Source organism: Argiope bruennichi, chromosome 4 (genome assembly GCF_947563725.1).
Source record: "Argiope bruennichi chromosome 4, qqArgBrue1.1, whole genome shotgun sequence".
In the NCBI taxonomy this organism is placed as follows: domain Eukaryota; kingdom Metazoa; phylum Arthropoda; class Arachnida; order Araneae; family Araneidae; genus Argiope; species Argiope bruennichi.
In genome coordinates, this window is record NC_079154.1 from 125,312,999 (window position 1) to 125,338,571 (window position 25,573).

Here is a 25,573-nt window from a genome sequence, read left to right on the forward strand (position 1 = left end):
GAATTTCAGATGCCGCAGCAATTCGAGTCGACAGTTCACAAGAAAATATCTCACTATCACATGTTTGGCAATCTTTTTTTATGTTTTGATAAGTGAAAAATTACGTCACAGTGAAAACGAACGGATTGTTTTATTTATATTAAGCGGAAACAGAAATTTTTATCGTTGCTTCATCAGAACAGATGCACGAGCGCAGGTGGGGAGTACCTAAAAATACTGGAGTGAAAAAAGTAAGTTATAGACGATGCTTGTAATTTTAAAATATTGAATCGAAATGGGTTTTGTATGTACAACATAATGGTATTTCAAATTACCAATTTCTAAGTTTTAATTCTTATTAATAATAAATAAATCTAGGATGTCCGAATACATATCTGAGACTGCTGGGAAAAGTAATCTCTTTTTTTTTTAAATTTATAATCGTAAATATGATATTGTCATTATTCAAAAATTAACATCGGTCAATTAAAATTTTAGTTCTAATTTTTATCCATAATTCAGTCATTTTTTTTTCAAGTATACTGTTAAAAAAAAAGAAGAAAAAAAAAACCATGATATAAAAATCACAATGCATTCTAAAACACTTATACGAAAATTCCAACTATTACGCTGCCAAAATTGACAAGAATATTAAAATTGTTATTTATTTTAGAATAATATTTTGTTTAAAAACCTAAGATGATGCTCTTTTTATGATGTAAAAAAGATATTAAATGATTATGATTTAAGACACAAAATGTAACATAATTTAGCAGTTGCGTGGCCAAATGGAAAAAAACTTTTGAAATTTTTAAATTTCGATTTATTTTATCACGGGTGGCATAATTTACAAGGAATAAGCTGTAATAAGAAATGCGTTAGTCTAAATCGCAACACAAGAGCAGAGGAGAGCAAAATTTTCCCTTTCTGTGATTTTACTATGAGATTTTTATAGGCCTTTCTTTGACACGTGTCGTCTTAGGGAAGGAAATTTTAGGTATCTTTAAAAGAATGTTGTAAGCATTAGGGATTTTTATTTCTTCGTTTAGAAAGTAAGAAAATGCTGAAGTCGTCATTTTTCTTGTGCACGTGTAGAATTAATTAAATAAAAAAGTAGGAATTGGATCAAGAAATAAGAGAATATTTTAGAACGAAGTTAATATGTATGGGTAAATAAAGATAAAATTAAGAAATTAATTAGGATTTAAATTAGATTAAGAGATATCATTTTATACATTAATAATTATGTATTATTGTGTTCGTGTTTATATTTTAGAAATATTTATACAGTTTTTTATGGTTGTTATTTTATGTTTATTTGTATGGGTTCATGGATTTTTTTTTTTGAATTATACGGTTTTTCGTTTTTGATTTGTATCGATTTTTCTCTTGATTAATATCATGATATTTATCTTTATTTTATTATTTTACTCGGAAACTCTAAATGGCACATCATTTCTTAATTTCTTAATGTACAGTGTTGTGCTAATCTTTATCATCAAAAACCACTTCAGTCTTCAATCGTCACAATGTTTTTTCCAGAATCTTCAGAAATGCCAAATACGAATGGACTGCGACAGTTCAGTATTCTGCTCTACAAAGGTCTACTTCTCCGGAAACGGCATTACTTCGTAACTTTCTTCGAAATTATCGTCCCAATCATCATCGCAGCTATCCCATGTATGATCCAACAGGAACCTTACAATCCACCATCTGGCAAAAATGTTGGAAGACAGTTCAGGTCTGATTGGGTCAACTACACAACGTTCAGGCCATTCGATCCATTCAAATCTCATGCAGGTACATGGTATGATTTACTGTTTGTGTACACGCCTTCCAATCCGCTTGTGGATCAATTCATGAATGAATCTATGGCGATGTTTAAAAGAAGAGAAGATTATACAGGCAATATAAGTAAGTTAAAAGTTCTTTTGTTAAGTAAATGGATATCTTACTTTAATTTGTTTGACTGAAAAATGTTACTGCATATTTCTTTATAATGGAAGTAGTAGCCCCCTACAACGAAAAATAGTTTGACCTCAATCTATATATATTAATAAATGACAAAGCCAAATTATTGGTCTCCCATGATAATCATTCAATCGATTTCGCCAGTTTTTTATTTTATGTGAATGTGTTAATGACTCCTAATTACACCATCAATCCACCCATCCACCCATTTTTTAGAAAATGGGTGGATGTTGTTGTACCTATTTCTCAGTACATTTTCTGAAGGAAAAATCCTTGACAGATTTCCCCAATCAAAACTACTAAATAAAATATTTAATGTACTGATTTTACAAATTTTTATTTCATGTGAAAGCTCAGGATTCTTAAGTAGTCATCTGTCCTCCCCTTCGCCATTTCAAGAGATATTACTAAATAAAATGTAGAGATATTTCATAAAAATTAGTCGATATGATAAAAATTAGTCAATCTTCTTTGATGAACTACACCATTTCTCCAAGGTGAAAGTACTAAAATAATTTATATCTATATATATGTGTGCGTGTATAATGATATTTTAAAATATAATTGAAACTTAATTAATTTCCTAACTTTCAGTTTAATTTAGAGATATCAACTTCATTCTCTTATTTCTTAATCCCATTCCACTTTTTCTATTTAATTAATGCAACAAAATCTCTGTGAAAATGCTTTTGTCAGCGATTCCCACGCTCCATGTGAAGGGATAAAATGTTGCTGATCTAAACAAATTCTTCTAAAAGATCCCCTTGTTTCCCTTGTCTAAATCGGCGCGTGTAGAGAAATCCCTATCAAAATCTCATGGCATATAAGACCAGGGATAATTCATTTCTCTCCTTTTTACCTTCTTCTGCTTTTGTGTCGCGCTGAGAGCGGACGTGCCTTGTCTGCGCCTCTTGTAAATAAATCATGCCCCCTGGGAGAGAATAAAACGAAGTTAAAATTTTAAAGTGTGTTCTGTCTTGACTGTCTTCTTCATGACTCTGCTTTCAAAAAATATTATGTTTACACACACACATACAGGGTGATCAAGAAATAACAGGAGGTGTTCGGAGCCCTGTAGCGTGTGATGTACTGGACGAAATATAATAAAATTTGGTCACCATACATATTAAGGTATGTGATAAGGAATGTAATAAGGCACCTATGCATATTAAGGTATAGATTTATCAAGAAAAAAATTAGTACCAAAAAACGCCGATAGTGAAAATTCTGGTCATTATGCAATTTGCATGTATGGGTACTTTGTGACACGATTTCGAGGATAAAAGGAAGGGTTGCTGGAATTTAAGTTATTGTGAAAGAATTCACCCGCAGATGACGTCACTACGTGAACGTGCTTTATTAGTCAAGCTGTTTCATCAGCGGGATGAAAATGCCAGTGCTGCTCTTCGTGAATACCGGCTGTTAAACAGTTACGTAGAGGATCTATGACAATTACTAACTTGCGAAGAATATTTGAAAGATTTGAAGCAACAGGAATTCTTGGTGTGCAACCACGCTATTTCTGGTTATGGGGCTACTTGAAAGGCATTGTGTATTAAGGACATGTTCCTGACATTCCTACGTTAAAAGAACAAATAACGTTACATGTCAGACGAATGAATGTCGATACGCTGAGAGCAACAGTCGAAAACCTCGTGTAAGTTGCTATAGTAAACGTTTTTCATTGGTGTTTGGTGTGTTGCTATTTACTGTTTCCATTGGCAGTTACGTTTCACATTATGCGTTTGCAGCGCCAGAATTTCCCCTATCGGCGTTTTTTGGTACACATTTTATTTTATTTATTTATTTATTTTTGATAAATCGAAACCGCATGCTTTTATGTGTGTGGTGGCCAAATTTGCTATATCTCGTCCAGTACATAACACGCTACAAGGCTCCGAACACCTCCTGTTATTTCTTGATTACCCTGCATATATATATTGTTACGAATCTGTGGTGCGGCTTCCCAGCATAGTTGGTTCCATAGGAGGTCCCGGAGCTTGGCGACAAACTTGGCGACCATTTGGCGACTTTGGCGCCAAAATAGATTATACCCGAAACATCGAGAATTTTTCCGATTCGTCCAGTAGGAGCCGAGATACGCCTCGAACGTTCCTGATTGGCTGGGAGGCTCCTAATCCAGCCTCCTGAGACCTATAAAAGGAAGCAGCCGCAGCTGCCAGAGGAGTCGTGAATCAGTAGTGGAGTCGTAGTCGAAGAGTCGTGAATTGAGGAGAGTAGTCGGAATCGACGGTAAAGAACTGGCCTCCCAGTGATAAGCGGAGCAGCGACGGAGTGAAGCTAGTGCTGAACTAAGCTGTGCGCTACTATCTGCAGTAGAGTCTGGTTGTATGCTGCACGTCTCGGTTGTAGATAAACGTCTTCTGTGCTGTATATAGTTGTCGTCTTTGTGCTTTCCTGTGTGTCTTCGTGTAAATAAACATCGTTGTTTTATTTTCTACTGCCGCCTGGTGATTGAGCGTTCTTCACACCCTATAGCTCCCACTATCCAAACGAACCCCGGAAAATTTCGTAACAATATTATTGTTTTATTCATAATCTATGGTGAAAAATGAATATGTTTATCGTAATACGAATAATGTTCGCAACTGATGCCAATAAAAATTTAAAATTTTTGAAAATATTCAAAGATGTCTTTTCTGTTGTTTTCTTATCGTTGTTTTTTTAACCAAATGTTTCAATATAAAAAGTTATTACAAAATAACAATTTTCAAATTAAATAATTATCAAAATATAACAGTTTTTAGAATGATATATCTATTCAATGATACCAGTTTGAACTCGATGCACTTTTCACTTTCTCGTATATGAAGTATGCAAAAAGGAAATATTGTAATAGTCAATTCAAACCCGAGATTCTGAAGAATTTCCACCTTTTGCATTTACCTGAGGTCACAAAAGCAGTTTTTGGAATGTGCATTTCTCTCTGAACGTGATTACACAAAAACGCTTTGAGCTGAATCGACAAAAATTGGTGGAAAAAAATTCTCATCGGCAATAACCAATTATAACATCGCCAATTATATAATTAAAAAATTATTATTTCATTTTTTTGTCGTGTGACTATTTTAAGCCAAATTTTCCACAGTAGCTTCTGAGGGTAAAGACCCCTGAGCATCCGAAGGCAGAAGCTTGACTTCTATCTCAAATGAAGATAGCACACACACACTCGCTTGCACAACCCCTTTTTACAGGGAGGGGGGGGGCTCATTCACGCACCTCACAGAGAGAACACAAGGAAGAGTACCCATGCCCGAACACCCATGCCCGAACCAGGACTCGAACCGGAACGCATAGATCACGGGTAAGACGCGCTACCCCTAGGTCAGGACGCCGGCACTTTTTCATTTTTTTCCGATGATAAAAATGTAATTATCATGTAATACTTTTTAGTATTTTTAATTAATTTTTTAAAGTATTGCATATTTTACAACTATAAATCCTCAATGTTTTAATAAAATTCGGATAATTTTTATTATTTTTACAAATATTGCACCAGAGATTTTTTTTTTCCAAATGCTGTTAGTGAAGATATGAAGATATGATATATTTTTTTCATGTTCAGTAGGCTCTTGTTTAAGCCAGGCAATTAATAATATTCTCAAATTCTAATTACAAGTAAGGTTTAACTTCAGAAGTAAGCATTGATGAAAAAAAGTCTCTTTATTTTTAAAATAGTTGTTCTTTATTGTAATGTAATTGGATGTATAAAATGCATTGCACTTGCTTTATCTCGAAAATTAATTTCTTACTAAAGAAGATAGAATTTTTTATTAAATAAATTTTTGAAATATTATGCAAATTTTGATACATACTTTATAATAAACACAAAATTTCAATGATAAATTATTTCATCTTCTATCTTATATTATTAATAAATATATTTAGTTTGAGTAATAAAATTAGAGATTTAGTGAAAATTAGATCAATTTTTTAATTTTAATTTCCCCAAATTTGACAGAAAATTAAGGAAATTCACAAAACAATGAATAGAGGGATGTAAGGCTTCCAAAATAGAATGAATTACATGTTTATTAAGGTTAGAAGATTATAAACGTTTTACGAAAGACCAAGTTAAAAAAAATATTTATTTAAAATTTTTACCACCCATTAAATTTGGCAAACGAATTGGTGCTGTTTATAAATATTTTGGAAATAGATTTTTAAAATTCTGATACCAAATATCGTCGCATATGAGTGATAAAAATTTAGGCAAGATAATCAATTAACTGAAAATTAAGTTCCAAAAATTTTTAAATACTCTGTTGCTATCTAGTGTAAAGTCTCGATCCAATAAAAGGTAGCGTTATGATCAAATTCTTTATTTACATAAATTTACAGTTCATCATCTAGATTAAATGAGTTCTAGGTTAAATGATTTTTATTCGACACAACAAGGATAGTTCATCGAATACTTCGGAGAAACCTCTTAAGAAAACAGCTAGCCGACTCGTAGCGTTCTCGCAAACAGGCGTAGCTCCAGGGATCCACCGAATCTTTTCGGGTGGAATTCTAGTCGGACACTCCGCTTTCTGCCTCAGTGTCCACGATTCTTCTCTTCCAATCTCCTCGCACTTTTATCCTGTTCCCACCCTCATTCACATCGGACCATTTTACCGGTTATCCAATAATCGTTCAGCAACAACTTCACTGGTCTACCGTCGACCGTGGGAATGCATTGGGAAGCCACCCTCCACAATGTAAAGAATGCAGGTTTACATCTGTTTCAAATACAATGCAGGTGGGATCCCTTATCTGGTCTCGCACTAATTGCCCAGATGTCCTTACTTTAAAGGGGTTGACCACCTGGCACTTCTGGAAGCACTTACACTGCGGTAGGGCGTCGCCATTGCTGATATTGCTGTCTGGATGCTAATTACGGAGCGTGGGAAAAGAAACGTCACCATGGTCAAACAGGGAAGAAGCTGAATCATTACACTAGTATGCACAAATATACTGAATTTAAAAATTTAAACACATTCAGGATATGACCGTAAAATTAATAGCAAAATGGCATCTTTACAAATATGAAGCAAATCAAACTAAATAAAAATAACTTACAAAATATTCAATATAGAATATTTATTTTTCTTGAAGTATATTTTTGGTATTTATACAACTCTGCTTATGTGTGGTTAATAACTGTAAATTCTGTCATCAAATTTTAGCTTGGAAAGGAGTGAACAGCGAAATGGAGTTAGAAGACTATTGCGTTTACAAGCAAAGGGACCAGGATTTCTTCAACGTGATTGGAACCGTGTTCAAAGAATTCGACAACAAATTGCCAGCATCTTTAGATTACACGATTCGTTATGGCACCTCACGTTATTCAAATTTTCATACGGACATGAAGTATCAGGTGAATGGTCCTCATTATAACAATGGTAATTATATACATATATATATTTTTTATTTTAATGAAATGCTAGTTTTAAAATTAAAAATTTTAGAAATTTAAAATTCATATTTTTTTCTTGAAATTAAAATATTGAATCAGGGAATATTGCAATGCAATATTAGATCTTGTAATTAATCTAGTTTACTTAAAAACAATTTCTGATCTGCATACCGTGACGGTTCGTTCAAAACTGAAGCACTTCTTGCATTATTTTAAAATTTCATTTAATTTCTTATTTCGTAACATTTATTGGCTTTTTCTCTCTTATAGTTGATGATTTTTTTTTTAAAAAAAAAGGCTTATTATTAAATAATTCATTAGTCATATTTTAAAATTGTTGTTAAGATATGAAAACATATTTCCATTCCCCGAAATATCGCTGAGTGAGGAAATTCAAAGCATGCCGGATTCTTCACCCGGAATACTTCTATTTGTGCTCAAAATCGCTTATTACACGTACAGTTTCTATATAGTTCTCGGATATAAATATTTAATAATCAAAGAGACAAATTAATTATCATCTTGCTTAAAAACTTTTTTGTTTAAAACGCAGAAATATTATACAAACCCAAATAGAAGGAAACAAATAAAATTTATATCATATAAATTCACTCTTTTTCATTTAAAACGTATTCCATTTTTATTTACACGTGCAACAGACATTTGCTTGTAGCGCCATCTGTTTTCTATCGTAGGAGAATCCATCAATGTATAAAAGGAGAAATTAGGAGTGAACGATATTTCTAAAGCTATTGGACTAACCCATCTTTAATCGTATGGAAACCTTAAATTGGCACTTTTTATCTCCATTTTTTTTTTCCTAATTCACTTGATTTTTTAAATTTTATTTATTTGCTTTACTACACTATGTGATCAAGAGTATCTGAACTCTTTTGGATTTGCGTTTTTCAACGAATCTCTTCTGAAAAACTGGACGAGCTGTTTTTAAATTTTGGCCTTATAAAAAATGTGTTTGAATTCCCGATTCCCGTGGATATTCGGTCCCGAGAGTATTTAGAGATACTCTCCATAACCTGAAATTGAGGAAGAAGAAAATGATTTTGATTATCCCAGTTTTCAAGAAAGCTGGTAATGATTTGAAAATTCTGATAATAGTTTTATATGCAGAGGACAATCTTTGCATGAATTTTTTTTTTTATAAAAATAGCATGCATATTTAGGAAAATATATATATTTTTTAAATCCAATTTTTTCCTCGGGGTTTCAATACAAATAAAATGCAGTTTGGTAGATATCCCAATACGCATCATAGGTATTTTATGATTCGAAATCTGTTTAAATTCCATTTCAAATGTAGTTAAATTTTCTCCTTGGCAAAACACTTGCTCATTTTTGAAATATGTAGAGATGTGTGGAGCTGATTTGATGGTAGATCAGCTCTACACATGTCTACTGTGATTATGTGATGAATTGAAACATCGAATTAGAGTTGTTATTAAACACAATTTCTACGCCAATGACAGAGCTTACCGTTTTCCAATTACAATTCCAGCAGAAATATTCAAACATTAGTTGATAGTTTTTTCATAGAGTAGCAGCTGTCTTTGCAACAAAATGTGGCCCCATATCGATTTAGTAATGGCGAATCTATACGGTAAACAAAACATAAAAGATGATTATCGGGATGATTTTAAATAATGTTACTGAACGTTAAAAATTTAATGTCTTCAAAAATAATTAGGAATAGCATTATAAATTTTTGTTAATTTTAATTTACTGCGATTTGTATTACGTTCTCAATTTATAAATATGAAAGGGTAAGTCAACTATCTAACTCTCCGACCCGCCACGAAGGCACACGGATTTAAACCATAAAACTGAATGACCGGACCGCCGCAACAGCAACATTGGCGGGAACTGTGGTTGAGTCCTAAGGGCCGTCACCGGACACGGTACAACCCTCCCCGACGGAAGTACGTCCCGTCATCGATGGGAGGAGTCAGATCCCCCACCTATTAGTGTACCCTCCAGGGTGGTGAGATCCAACCACCATGCCGGAAGCATCTCATCTTCATTTCGAGGTGCCCCCACCCCAGAGGTATAACTTACTTTTTTTTAATGTGTGGAAAAGTTTTTATCTTCACTAAGAAAGCAATTGAAATTTAGTCTACTGAAATGTCGATATTTTTCTGAATCTTAAGTCGTCTAGAATCCTTAATAAGTTGTTCTGTATATCTGATTTTGATGCTTTCAAAGGAAAAAAAAATGTCACCTTTCGCGCATGTGCATTAAAAGCTATTTATTAAAACAATAATATTTCTGTGAATATTTGTAGAATTCTTTTTAAATTTAATATAGCAGTTTAATAATATTTTGTCCACATTTTAATAGCTTCATATAATTTATCTGAAATTTTGCATTTTATCAATAAAAAAAACCGCCAAAAAATTTGGAATTAATTTTTTTTTTTATATATTTTCCCAAATATGCATGCTAATTTTCTATAATATTACATATTTCAAATATATACAAAGCAGCAGCAAATACCAGGCAAAAATGAAATACTTGATAAAAAGGGTTGAACCTGTAGGCAGAAATGGTGCATTAAAGTGATAGAAAGTACTGTATCATCAGATTTCATTTTTACCAGAAGAGTACAATTTCAGAAAATCCCACTGAAAATTTAGTGGAAGGATTGCTTTTCACTTCTGAAATTTATGTGAAATATTCAAGATCTTTGTTTAAATTAAGGCAATTCATGCGTTTATTTATTAATTTTTTTGTAATTAAGGCATTACTTTTAGTACCTATTCTTTTGAACTTATAGGGGAAAAAATAGAACAATATAAATTATTTATTTGACTTTGCCTGTCTCTATTATTTCCCAATTACGAATACCTTTCATATTGTTACGAATCTGTGATGCGGCTTCCCAGCATAGTTGGTTCCATAGGAGGTTCCAGAGCTTGGCGACAAACTTGGCGACTTAGCGCCAAAATAGATTATACCCGAAACATCGAGAATTTTCCCGATCCGTCCAGTAGGAATCGAGTTACGCCTAGAACGTTCCTGATTGATTAAGAGGCTTCTAGCCCCACCTCCTGAGACCTATAAAAGGAAGCAGCCTCAGCTGTCGGTAGTGGTGGACCAGTGGAGTCGAAGAGTAGTCGGTATCAACGGTAAAGAACTGGCCTTCCAGAGATAAGCGGAGCAGAGACGGAGTGAAGCTAGTGCTGAACTAAGCTGTGCGCTACTGTCTGCAGTAGGGACTTGTGTATGCTGCTGTTTATGCTGTTATATGCTGCTGTTGTTGCTGCACGTCTCGACTGAAGATAATCGTCTTCTGTGCTGTATATAGTTGTCGTCTTTGTGTTGTCCTGTGTGTCTTCGTGTAAATAAACGTCGTTGTTTTATTTTCTACTGCCGCCTGGTGATTGAGCGTTCTTCACACCATATAACTTCCACTATCCAAACGAACCCCGGAAATTTCGTAACAATATTTTCAAGTCTTGTTCACATGCACTTTTACATTAGTATTATGTGAATGATGAATGATAATTATATTATTTTTCAGCTTATGAAGATTCCCTTTTCCTTGCTTGGCAAGCATCAGTGGAACAAACCTTTATTAACAGAAAAATGGCGGAACAAGGAGAAGACGCTGAATTAAGGAAATACCAAGTAAATAATTTTTTCAATTTTTCTCTTCAATTACTAAAATTAACCGTTAAAAGTTTTAATATGAAACTTTGCTTATGATTAGTTTTCAGAAGGAAAAAAAAGTTGAGATTAGAGCACATTCAGAATACAAGATTTTTCATCAAGATGGCATAAAATATACAAAGAGAGCGAGAGACAGTGTTTGACTTATATAAAAATTTGATTAGAGGAGCATTTCAAAGATGTATAGCCTATGAGAGATATGAGAAAGAACAATATGATCAGAAAATAAGCTTTAATGAAAAAAGAATTAGCTTATTGATAACCCAAATGAAAAGGAGATAACGGTTACATCTAAATAAGATTTAACCCTTTAAAGGGCCATTTTTTTCTAGTCATATTATGTTAAAATATTTTTAGGCTTCAAATTAAAATAAGACAAGGGATTCATTTTGCTTATTAGATAAATTTAATTTGATTAATTAATTAATTTAGTTAATTAATAATTAAGTAACAAATCAAGACACATAATTTTGTCTGAGATAAAGAACTGAAGCATCTAAGTTTCTGACTTACTAAAAAAACTTGTCAGAACTTATGCCAACCTACATAATTTCATACAAAGATTGATAAATTTGGTGGGAAGCATACTTCCCACGGCCCTAGAAAGGGTTAAATTACACGACTGACAAGGCACCATAACATCGCCCTTGACAGCATTGAAACAAGGCATCTGTTTCTGACTATAAGGGGGGGGGGGTGAAAGCTAAAAATGTAGAAATTTTTGATTTGGTGGTGGATCTCATATTGCATAGTGTTCTATTTTCTCTTGTCATTGGTACAATGAGAGCTTTTCAGTAACTCTTTTAAAGTAATGGAAATGAGAGTTGCACAGGAAGATTTCGGAATTTTACTCAAGATACTTTAAGATTGCCCATGAAATTATCACATGCGACTTAACGTTACCCTACAGTAACATTATTCTTTTAGATCTTTTGTATCTATACTTGTTTTTGACAACACCTTTAAACTTCAGCATCAAGTTACTGTACTATTAAGTGTTTCTTTCCATTCTACCAGTCGATTATCAGAGGTCAGTCCTTCTTCGGCAAATAATTTTTTTAGCCTTTGTGGCAGATTGATATTTTTTTTGGACGAGGAAAACCAATACAAACATTCTTGCTTTTTCTTTGTTACATTAAATTCATTCCGATTAAATACAGCAATGCAATAGTAAAGCCTTGTTTTCATTTGAGCATCTCTGGTATCTAACCTATGCTTACATAAGAAAGTATTCAGAAAGACCTCTCACTGGCAGCATGCATACTATTCAACTAGTAGTGGCTACATATGAACATAATCTCCTTCAATTAAACAGAGATTCAATTTACTTTTCTTCTATGTGTGTCCCTAATATTTGTAAAAAAAACGTATATTGTAGTTTCACCTAGTTCTCATTAAGCGTATTTTCGAAGCTTTCAGATCTAAAGCTATATCTATGTTACGAGTTGTTAGTTATGAGTTGTATAGAGATAGTTCCTTAGTCAGATTTCATGCCTTTCCATCAAGTATTCTCACTTTGCATATTTACTGAATCTTCATGAAATATACACTGTATAGTTTGAAATATAAAAATATTATTTTTACAGGTCTGGATGCAACAATTTCCTTACCCAGAACACAAGGATACAAAGAATAGTTTCTCTGTTGTTAATATTGTTCCCTGGTTCATATGTTACGGATATTTAATTTTTATCATGAATATTATGAGAAGAGTTATAGAAGAGAAATCTAATGGATCTAAGGTAAGCCGAGTAAAATTTTCTTTGTTTAAAAGGTATACGTACACACTAGAAGATTGTTTTTAAATTTTAACTTTAAAAATCCAGTTTTTTCACAGTAGGTCATAAATATATGTTTAAACTCATTTCAGTGAGAAAAAAAAACAGATTACACTAATTATTAATTAATTAAATAATATTTAATGAGCTAATTAGCATATTTTTTGAAACATGATATCTTAAATTCTAGTTTGTACAGACACTATGCCTAATATTAGTTGGACATTATGCCTAATATTAGTCTTCATGTTGTCTGCCTCAATCAAGTTATAAAAATATATAGTCTTTTTTAACAATTTTTTCATCAATAATGAATAGAAAAAGCGAGATTTTTTCTGTAATTTTAAGATTTAAATAGCTATTAAAAACTTATTTATATAAATATAACTTTGATTGAGGCACAAAATATTCGATATTTCAAACAGATTATTTTGATATATAAATAATTGTATTTGGTGAATTTCTTGCTGAGTTATGATTGTTTGGATGAAGCAACATAGTGGAAAAAATATCATTCTTCATAAAATGAGTTTAAAAAAAAACCGTAACTAGAGTTTTTAATGAAAGCACCTCAAGAAAAATAATTTTAACTTGAGAAATATTTCAAATATTGACAACATCTTGGTATCGTTTGAAAGCTAAAGGATCAAAAAATATTACTAAACAATAAAAAATATTCGATATTTTGAACGATTTTCGAAGTTTCAAGTGTGTACATACACCTTGAGGTTTCTTAAAAAATTATAACTCTACAGAAGATTTATAAGAATTTCTAAGATATTTATTTTATAAAAGTGGTAATTATGATTTTTTTAATCTTGTATCTTTCCAAAACAAAGTTAAAGTAATAATAGGAAAGTTGTATGATGGATGTGTAATCAAAACAAGCATGTACTAAAAATTTAAAAAGCAAAACAGAAAAGACTAATTAAAATTTTTAAACATAAGATATTCAAACAAATATGTGGGGTTAAGTAATTAATATAAGTCTGCACAGAGCACATTGAAAAAATATTTCAATATTTAATGTTACGAATTCTTGATAGTATCTATTTTTATAATATCAAGTCAATCTCTAGGGCCAATTTTTTTTATTTCCAATTTTCGCAATGTAAATATTTACAATCAATTTAGTGATTATCATTGAAAATGCTTGATTGATTTCAAATATTGAATAGTTCGAAAAAAGGGCTTTATCCTTTTAAATTCATATAATTGATTGTCTGGATAGTTCAAGAATTAATACTGATTTTTAAAGATATTTACTAAGGGAAGCCATGACACAGTTTTTGAAAAAAATGTTTATTTTTTTTAGGAATTGCTAAAAATGATGGGAATGACGGATTTCACATACTGGGCAAGCACCTTCATGAATTACTTCATCTATGCTTTCGTCATCATGCTTATTGTCACCATCCTTTACAAAGTCCCCATGAAGACTTCGACAGCATTTTTGCAACACATGAATTTTTTTCTCCTCTTTATCGTGTTACTTCTATTCATTGCTAGTCTCATTCTTTTCTGCATGGCTTTGAGTATATTTTTCAATCGAGGTAAAATTTTGTAAGTTTTATCATTGCCATTAAAATTGTAATTTTGTCATCTTGAATTAATTCATAAGATGCTCACTTTTTTTAAAGCATCTGTTGTCGAGACAGGGTATTGAAATTAATGTAGCATGGATCTTGGTTTCAAAGCCATATACAAATGTTTTATAACAATAAATGACAGCGCATATATATATTTTTTAACTAGCCAATTCTCTTGAAGTAATTACCACAATTGTCACTTTCGCATTTCAATAAAATTATTAAAATAATATTGCATTGAATTTTCTCAAATTTAGAGTTTGAAAATTTATAAATATTATTTCCGAGTCGTTGACAACAACAACAAAAAGATCAGGTAATTCTATAATTCAAGTTGTAAAGCACGCCACTTTTACCCGCTTACCACTTCCAGCAACCCTGCTTTCCTAACGGCGAGGGGGACAGGGTAGAGAGAGAGAGATCGTCTGAAACCTAAGACGACTATGATGAGTTAAAGAGTACTTTCTTCGTATTTTATGTTTTACTTTTGTGCTGTGTCCCTTTCAGAATGTGAATAAAAATTTGGGACTAAATTTTGAAGTGCTCACTGTCTCTAGCGCTCACACTAAAGAAATCTCACGCAAAGAGGGTTATTTTTTTACACAAGTATTTATAATATATTCGATAAACAGTGTCAGTGAAAATGACACTAAATGATGGACTTTCTCAAACTGAATAACCGAGCTGATTAACATTGTTAATTAACTGTTATCTAAAAAATTTTCCACCGTGTCTATCGATTTCCTTCACTGGATCGATTCGTTATGAAATTAGATATCAAATAAACTTTTAGGCAGTTCTGATGAAAATTTCGAGTTATAAGGTTTTGCAAAATGGTGCTCCCACTGTTAAAGGCTTCAATCTTTTGATAAAATCTCGAAAATTACTGTATATTTCTAAAATATCTTTACGCTTATTAAAGGAGCATTAGCCTGCAAAATAATTATAATACGTAATAATAAAAACTTGTGAATAAAACTGAGCATTAATTATTCATTGCATTATTGAATAAAATTGCAGAAAATATTAAATATAAAATATTAAAAGCAATTTTTTTAATAGGCCGTTTATTAATATGATGAATATGTTGAAATTTATGTTATCACTTCTTTATTTTTTCCAGCAAATTTTGCCACTGTTGCCTTGATCATAATCTATATTCCTTCTTGCACGCTTCTGATGACTAAGTTCTTCATGACGGACAGCGAAGTCAGCTATTATCCGCTCTCGGTGGCCAGTAAACTAGGCATCTGCCTGCTGCCGCAAGGTGCTCTGCTCACAGCATTTCACATCATATCTTCGTACGAAGCAAGTGGTGAGCGTATTTTCAGCTTATAACTAAATTTTTGTTTTGAAATTATCGTGAGATGTCGTAAACATTTGTGTCCAGACACCAGGTAGTCGTGCGAACCACGAAAAGCCATTTCAATCCGCCCGAAGGCACACGGAAAGATCTGAACGACCGGACCGCCGCGACAGCATTAATTGGAAATAATGTTGAGCCCTTAGAGCCATCACCGGTCGTGATACAACCCTTCCCGTGGAGGAACGTCCCATCATTTGTAGGGAATTGCTGATCTCACAACATTTCTAACCCATCAGGGCAGCGAGAACCAACCACTATACTGTACGCTCATCCCCATGTCTCCGGTGAGGGGCGATTATGTTAATAAGCCTGCAATGGTGAGATGTCATATTAATAAAGGACTTGCATCGTTAATACAATATTTTAAAAAGTAGAAACTTTTCATAGCAATGAATTAAATGAGGTTTATAGAATTAATTTTTAGAAAAAATACTACATGACTGCAATTAGTTAAAAACTGTTTGCTTTTAGATATTATCAATTAATTATTTTAATAAAAAAAAACCTAGAGCCTTTACAATGTCTTAAAGTTGGTAGTAAAATATATAAGTAAAAAGCTAGTAAATATGTTATTATATATTCATAATAGAAGATTATTTGTCTTCTATTTACAATAATGAATTCATTAAAAAAAGAATAAAGTTAAGATTCGGTGAATTGATAATTTTGCTCAAAAATTACTCAAATCGGATCATAATCGACCTCTCGGGCTCTTTTAGTCAAGAAAGCAGTTAAAAACATTAAAATTCATCAGAAATTGAAAATGGAACAATCCATAGACAAATAAATAAATAAATAAATAAAAGGATATTAAAAGTAGAACATATTTATTCAAAAAGAATAAAAGCTAAGACTATGTAATTTTGCATCATGTGTGATTATAAAAAAAGTAAAAGTAAATTATTACTACATTTTAATTCATATATTGTTTAATAGTGTGAATTTTATAATAAAAATAGTCTTTTTTTTTAGTTGTGTTTTTGTCCAAATTAGGAAACCGATTTCCTTAATTGAATAAATAACACAATTTCCCATCTAAATAGAAATATTATATATGCCTTAAGATTATTATGCATTAATTAAAACTATAAAAAATTAAAAATATGGCTTTACGATTTTATTGTCACCTTCAAGTTGAGATTCAAACGAGTTTTTTGGGGGGGAGGGGGGGGGAGTGAGGGAATGACTTCCATCCAAGAAAAAGAATTTTGTGACTAGAAAATTCCTAGAAATCGAGATTTTGGAAAACAAAAGTCAGTATATATAATACAAAAAAAAGTAAAATCAATCCTTAAGAATATCATATAAACAAAATTAGTTAAAAAATTTTTTAAATTCAAATATTAAGATTTTTAATAATGGAAATTTCGAAAAACCGTAATTAATAAAAAAAAATTAAACAGATTTGAACACCTATCTAAATAAACAATTGATAGACACCAAATTATAAAATTAGTAAAAGCACCAAAAATTTTGAAATTCGCAAACCAAATTACGTTTGTGGATTCATAAATATTCCTTTCAAGATGGTCTTGGGGGGTGGGGGACCTTAAAGGATGTTTTTCAGTTAATCATAATCCATATTTCTTTGACCTCACGTTGAAACAGAGACATAAAATATATAAATGATGTAGGTGATGTAGATAAGTTTTATGGGACAGAATTAATGATCATCCGATTTCACATTCGTGTGAATTTGTAGATCTTATTCAAACCCTATCGATTTTTAACTGAATTACCGTAACACACAGATATTTCTTCAACGATATCTTATATACTAAGCAATTGACCAGATAAACAATAATAAGATGATATATATATTCTTGGATGGCAAAGTTATTAATAAACATATTCTAATGATTAGTTAAAAAAAAATTCCATAAAAACTTTTTACATTTTCCGAGCAAACAACCTAATTGCAGAATTTGTGATATATATATATATATATATATATATATATATATATATATATATATATATATATATATATATATATATATATATATATATATATATATATATATATATATATATATATATATATATGATTTGTGTGGAATAAATTCAGATTTAAGGGCCACTGATCAGATGAGTTTAAACTTTATGAACTGAAATTTAACTTTAAAGAAAACAGTAAATTACATGAAATAATTGCTTTAAAAAACAACATTAGAATTTTTTTTCTATAAAGTCTTGTAAAATCGTTCAACCCAAAATCTTCGGAGTTGACTCCAAACTGAATAACTTATTCATTTTTTTATGATATCCGGTTTGGAAAATTATTTTCGTTTTTATTTTACAACATTCGCCATTGAGTTATTTTTCATTGCCTTTTTCTTCATTTTATTGTGGTGTTTTTCTGAGAATTTATCTTAATTGTCCATAAAATGCTTCGTGAATATTTGGATATCTACTTATCCACATGAAGACAATAAATCTGCTTTGTTGAATAACATTATTATATCAAATAAGAAATGTTTTTGAATATTTTATATGTTTTTTTCTACTGGTTGTTTTTGAAGCAGTAAATCTCTGCACTGCAATCTTTGAAGAAGCAATATTTTTAACAATGATGTTTGAATGCTGTTATTTTCAGGTGATGGAATTGGTTGGAATAACATAAATGAATTTTCACTGATTCCTGACATAAACATGGCAATGATCTTAGTGACAATGCTCATCTCCTGTGGCATTTACATCATTTTCATTTGGTACTTTGATGCTGTTTGGCCATGGCAACCGGGAGTGCCCAAGCCGTTTTATTTCTTCTTAACGGTAAATTTATATTATTTTTAGCCTAATTTGTCGACGTTCCTGGTTGCTAGTTAGGTTATGAATATGAATTTTACTTGCTAAATTAATAAGGAAATGCTCTTTCTTCTGTTGAAATATTTAGTTCAAAAGTTGAAACATGTCTATGAAATTGATGCTAGGTCGACATGCACATATTCGACCATTCTAGCATGTAGCATTTTTAAGTTTCGTTCGCATACACACATACATGATTCAAAAAATATTTCTTATTGAACTCAGCCTAAAGCCTAGAGATTTGTTAAAATCTCGCAATCGACTATTCCTCTGTGTTTACTTCTCATGCAAGAGAGTGTGGTGGTAACATTATAAGCCAGTTAACAACTTCCGGAGAAGAGTGCACGCTTTTGTCTAGTGGCTTTGTTACTCGGCTATGAACCCTCACGTTGCGAGTTCGAACCTCAACTTGCACAAGAGTAAAAAAAAAGCATATTTATGTACTTTAGCATACTAAAATTCATCTTCGGGACTTATGTAACAAGTAGGATTTTTATCTCTTCACTTGCAGAGAGAGAATTACAAAATGAACAATTTTTACAGCGCATGTTAAAAATAATTAAATAAAAATAGTGAAATTCGGAACAGGAAATAAGAACACATTTTAAAATAAAGTAATATGTGTTAATTTAAGATGAAAATTAGGAAATTAATTAGGATATAAATTACGCTAAGAGATATCATTAAATACATATGTTTACACACACACACACACATATATACGTATACATACATATATATATATATAAATTACGTGTCACACACACACACACACACACACACACACACATATATATATATATATATATATATAAGTGGAAACACTGTTGCAAAATTTGCAAAAAAATGTATTATTTTGCACATTAGGGTTTACCTTAATTTTTTCCTTGTTACATTTTTATTGTTATTATTTATTTTTACCTTCTATTTTTTGATTGTTTATTATTTTTTCTCTCTCTCTGTATATATTATTACACACACAAACGCACATTTCGGTTTATTATTAAAAATATTTTATTAATCTTTAATCATTATTTTTATTAATATGTAAGCTGTAGCACTATCTAGAGTACATTTGAATTAAATCTTGCCACAAATCCGTTCGAATTAGATTTTTTAAAGATACTTTGGATTTAAATGAATATTAAAATAAGATCACGAACATTTGCGTCTGCCGTTGTTTTCAAATTTTAATTTCTTATTCTATTTCGAATTCGAAAAAACCTTCAGTTCGCTTTGCCTTTCGTATCTTTATTCTCTGATACAAAACTATTTGCAAGCATATAGTATAAAATATTGTACTATTATTATTATAATACCAATATTATTATTTCGTTAAGTAAAATTAAGTATATTCGCCATTATAATAATTTCGTTGAGTGTGCAGATACGAAATTTGTAGCAAGATCACTTTAGAAGACACTTTATTTGAAGACGATGTTTTAGCATACAAGGCTAATTTCTGCTTTAAAAAAATGTAATGAAGTGGTATTCTTATGTGTTCTGAAGCAACTTTACCTAATTTTTTAAATATAACCAGTGAATATAATTAAAATGAATAACTAAATAAATAGGTTTGTGTAGCTTCTTTTACCTATACATATCTTTCTATGAACAGAAGCAACTTAAAAACATTTGAAGCGAAAATGTGATAATATATGAATGTGAAAATGTAATAATGTATAAATGTGAAAAGGTGATAATGCAATAATATATAAAAGAAGAGAAAAAAGACGAATTCACGAAAAGCTACAGGATTATCATAGTTAACCGTTAACTGGGGATGTGCGGTCTATTAGACCGCATTTCATTTATACTCAAATTAATTATTCTAATGAATGCATTAGTATGAAAAACTTCCAATATATTTTGCAGACATTTTTCTTGATATTTAGATATGTTTTAGAAATTTATGAAAATGTACTATCACTGAAAAAAGTAAATGCGTTGGAACATACATTTTCTTCTCAAATTACATATTACAATAAATAATATTCTTGAAAAAACATATCTTTTCCTTTTTAAATCATATTTAATTTTACAGTATATGAAGGTATATAGAAGACAATATAATATAAAATTCAGCAATTATATGAAAAAAAATGACAATGGGTAAAATGGGCCCTTTTTTTTATCATCTTGTGTAATTTTCATAGCACGGTTTTCTTCACCATTTTAAACATACAGATTAAGAACTATTATAAAAATCAACCTATAAATTCTGTATATATATATATATATATATATATATATATATATATATATATATATATATATATATCTTGGTATATTAATATATTTTATAAATTTTTCAAAATATATTATCACTTGAAATATTAATTATGTTTGAAAATACATATCAGAATCAGCTGAACTCGAACTTTCATCCAAAAACTCTTCTGTACAATTATCCTTATCACTAAAATCCCTTTCTGCTTCATTTAAGTGTCTGGAGCACTGCTTCATAATAGGATCAGTAAACTGGATGATATTTCGGACCCCCAGTTTTAGCGCCATCTGCTAAGCCTTGTTTATCACTGGTACACTAACAGGGGGGTGCGGTCTTAGAGACCGCGCTTAAAGAAAAACTGAATTATTTAAAAAAGCATCAGCTGAAATCGGTTGAAAAAGTAAACGTGTATTGGAGGTCACAAAACAGGAAGATACAAGGTCAATCCATTCAACTGAGCTAAAAATAGAATAAGGGTGACCGAAAATCCATCGCTAGCGGTCTCACAGGCCGCACGTCCCCAGTTAAGGGTTAAAGTATATATGTTTAAAGATCGAATTAAAAAAAAATGCTCTGCGAAATGCAATATTACTTTCGATACGTATATTTTAGACCATCATAAAAAAAGATTTAAAAAAAAGCAGCTCTGCAGATTGAATTTTGGCGTCAAAATGAGCGAAGAAATATTTTATTAGATTATCTACAATATGCATTATCGCACATAAATAAATTTTCTTCAGTCATATTCGCCTTTTCCTAATTTACAATTTTTGTTCTGCAAGACAAGCTAATATCAGTTACATGTTTTTTAAAGTCAGTTTGTTTATTTAGGAAACTAGGACTTATCCTGTTTAAAGAAACTTATAACACCGCATTTAGGATAGATCGGTAGAGATTTGCTACATTCTGTAGTCGACAATATTACGTATGATACATTTTGTTAACAATATTGAAATAAATGTAGCAAAGCGTTAGGAAAATATTGTAAAAATAATCGAATTGTACAGTTAATATTGAATTGAAAAGTTAATAAGTAACCCTGAATTGTAAAGTTAATAAGTAAATTGCAAATTATAAAAATTAAATTAAATGAAAAAAAATGTGATCTTTAAAATATTTTGTTTTAAAATAGTGATTAAATATTAATTAATCTTTTTAGAACTTTTGCTTCTTTATTCTTATTTTAATATCACAATTCTGTTTATAACATTATTTTTTCTATTTTACTACTATTTTTTCCTTATAAACAAATTTATCTTGATTAAAATGGCCAGTAAAAGAAACGGTGTTGTATTTGGTACAGTATATTCTTGGTAACTGAACTCTAAACACCTACACATTATATATAATTTTCCAGTGCAAAATATTCCAAAATAGTCCAGTCCTTGATATTAAATATTTGGCATTTTTGTAAAACACCTTCATCATTTCATTTCATTAATAATTTGGGAATTAACATTTGCCTGGATTTACACATTGATTCATTAAAGCTCGACTTGCTAGAACTTGTAATTTTAAAAACAATGAACTTTAATGAAGTGTTTTTTTTTTTTTTTTTTTTTCCTTATCCAGCGAAGTTATTGGTGCGGTGCCAGACAAGTTCAGGACACAGAGGAAAACAAATTAGTCAAGAATGAATATAGCTCTGACTTTTTTGAAGAAGAACCAAGCAATATTTCCAGAGGTGTTATCATAAGGAATTTAGCAAAGGTAATCAGAGGATTGTATGAAAGATTTTTTTTAAAATGAAAAAGGGTCAGTTATCCAAAATATTAGAATTGGTTACAGAATTTCAATGTAAACTACTTTCTAATAGATCATTAAATTTTATCTTAATAATGTCCAAAGATAAGTACGCTGCCCTTTTTTCCATTTTATGAGTTTTTAAAAATGGAATATTATAATCAATTTTTTTTTAATTTCATTTCCTGCTCTAATAGAGATTCGAAATTTTATACAGTTGCATATTATCAGTAATAACAAAATAATACTTTCAGGATTTAATTATTAATCGACCGATTAATTTTAATAAAATTTTGAATTCATATGAGGAGCGCCACTTGGTGGTGATTTTCAAAAAAATTGATTTTTAAATTTTATAACGCTTTAATAATATATTACAAATATCTGAAAAATTAAAAAGGGAAATAAAAATTTAAAGCAGGTGATTAAAAAGCACGCTTTTATTCTTTTATTCAAAATATTTTTTTTATCAATAATGTAAAGGCAAAAGAAATAATTGAACAGACGAGATTATTGAGAACAATTCCATTACGAAATTAAACTTGAATGATTAGGAGAAAAAGAAAATTCATAAAAAAATGGAAATACACTCATGTCCGCAATTAAGGTCACAAAACTAATTCTAAATGGCTACCAGTAAAATTTAAACAAATTATATTTTATATATTGTGAAGGACCGGAAACACATTAACCTTTGTTGTGGGAAAAAATGTTGTTTAGCATTAGTTTTTGAGGAACTACTGAAATTTGACCGTTTAGGCATCTAGGAGTTTTGCCTGAAATTTTGTGAATATCGCATTAAAACAAAAAATTTAGCTTGTTTCCAGTGAGAATGAGTTCTCATGATCGTTTAGACGATTCCTTGAGATGGAGAGCCGTTGGCAGGCTTGAAGCTGGGCAGTCTCAAGCGGAGGTGGTTCGATGATGACAAGTGACACCGAAAGTGGTATCCAGATTGTGGAATCAATTCCAAACAAGTGGTACTGTTATCAGGAAAGCTGGCCAAAGCCGTCACAGAGCAACGACGCCTGCACAGGATCGCTATTTGGCATTAAGCGCACGATGGCATAGGCTGACAACGGCTCCTCAACTTTCTCTTGACCTTGCTGCTGCGTCTGGAATAAGAATTTCCAGACAAAGAATATACAGACATCTAGAAGAGAGGGCCCTTTATGCCCGGCTACCAGTTGAGTGCTTCCCTTTGACTGCATCCAACAGAAAAGCCCGGTTGTTGTGGTGACAAACACATCAGTCTTGGGCATAGCAAGAATGGGGGCATGTTCTTTTCAGCGATGAGTCGAAATTTACCACACAGAGTGACACTCGTCGAATCTTCATCTGGAGAGAGCGAGGAGCTCGCTATCATTCCTCCTACGTAAAAGAAATTGACAGATTTGATGGCAGAGAAATCCTTGTCTGGGGTGGCATAATGTTGAGCAGTCGTACACCCCTGCACGTCTTCGATGCGGGTACTGTCAATGCACATCGATATAGGGATGAGATCCTTGAAGCCTATGTGAGGTTGTTCCGGGGTTATTTTGGTCCAGACTTCATGTTTATGGACGATAACGCGTGTCCACACAGAGCCCAGATCGTTGATGATTTTTTTGAGGAAGAGGATATTCGATGTATGGACTGGCCCTCGAAGTCTCCGCATCTTAATCCAATTGAACATGTTTGGGATGGTCTCAGAAGAACCATTGCACAACGTAACCCCCCTCCTAATAAATATCTTCCAAGAGTTAAAAGCCGCGCTTTTGGAAGAATGGACTTTGTTGCCCCAAGCATTTATTGACACCCTCATAAACAGTATGATAGCTCGTTGTGAAGCCTGTGTAGCAGTGCACGATGGTCACACTCCATATTAGACAGGGTTTCCCCGAGATAAATGCTCTATCTCTGGTTCATTATGTAACACTTTTTGATATACCGTTTCTTAATACCCAATTAAAATCTTTTCCATGTTGTTATGTGTCTATGTTCTTTCTTCTATTGTAGTGCACCTTTGTGCCAAATTTCATGGCAACACAGTGAATAGTTTTTCATTTTTCGCAGATTTTATGTTTGTGACCTTAATTTTGGACATGAGTGTATATTATAAATGTGATTTAAACTTCAATTTATCTTAGAGTACTTTTATAATCATCGCATGGTTTTACGATTTGTGCTTTAATTATTCGATTTTTTTATTAGAAAAATTTCACTTGTTGGTTTTTTAATAAAAGGGTGTATGTCAAAAACTTTACTTTTTCATTTGTAATATTTATTTCCTCATTTACCCTCATTTTGAATTAATTTTAATATTATTTATGAACTGAATAAAGTATATTATTTTTATGGTTGTACTGAAGACGCTGACTGAAAAATATTTCGGTATTCTTCTTTTCTTCATTCACACATGCAGCATTTAAATAATTATATATTAATTCATCAAAATGCTGCCTTAAAAACTTTTTTAATATAATTTTTTCACCTAATGCAAATTACTTATGGAAAAATTTTAATAAATGGAATCTAAAATTTTCAAGCGTAAATATTTTAACTGCAATATTTTTTCTATACTTCATTTTATTTGCAGGAATTCCGTTCCGGACTCACTACAAAACTAGCTGTGAATGATGTATCTTTAAACATCTACGAAGGGCAAATTACTGCTCTACTAGGTCACAATGGAGCTGGAAAAACTACCACCATTAACATACTCACTGGTATTTGCATAGATTACTCGATTTAATATTATTAGAAATTAAACATTGGAATATACGTCTGTAGACTTGCAAATGAAATTTTTCACCTACAATTAAGAATAGTACGATCAAAAGAATTAATTTACCCCAGTTATAAAATCCAAATCAACCATCCCCAAAATATTAATTTTGATACTGTTTTGTAATTTTTTTTTAAAATAACATAAAATCCAGCCGGTGAATTTCTAAGAAGTTTATGAAGACAGTCAAACACATATTTATTTCATTTCAAACATCAATGAATCTTCATATATGTGGC

General features: G+C 31.3%; 1 protein-coding gene across 1 annotated transcript in view; it reads left to right on the forward strand.

The window, feature by feature from the left end:
- The window catches only part of LOC129965771 (phospholipid-transporting ATPase ABCA1-like), a 48,779-nt gene continuing 23,206 nt past the window's right edge, over positions 1–25,573 (forward strand). The window contains exons 1-10 of the mRNA XM_056079946.1: positions 1–230; positions 1,522–1,893; positions 7,140–7,355; positions 10,905–11,011; positions 12,640–12,795; positions 14,147–14,384; positions 15,544–15,735; positions 18,383–18,561; positions 22,397–22,534; positions 25,146–25,275. Of these exons, the coding sequence (XP_055935921.1) occupies positions 1,533–1,893; positions 7,140–7,355; positions 10,905–11,011; positions 12,640–12,795; positions 14,147–14,384; positions 15,544–15,735; positions 18,383–18,561; positions 22,397–22,534; positions 25,146–25,275 (1,717 nt within the window). The 5' untranslated portion in view covers positions 1–230; positions 1,522–1,532. The remainder of the gene's footprint in view (positions 231–1,521; positions 1,894–7,139; positions 7,356–10,904; positions 11,012–12,639; positions 12,796–14,146; positions 14,385–15,543; positions 15,736–18,382; positions 18,562–22,396; positions 22,535–25,145; positions 25,276–25,573) is intronic.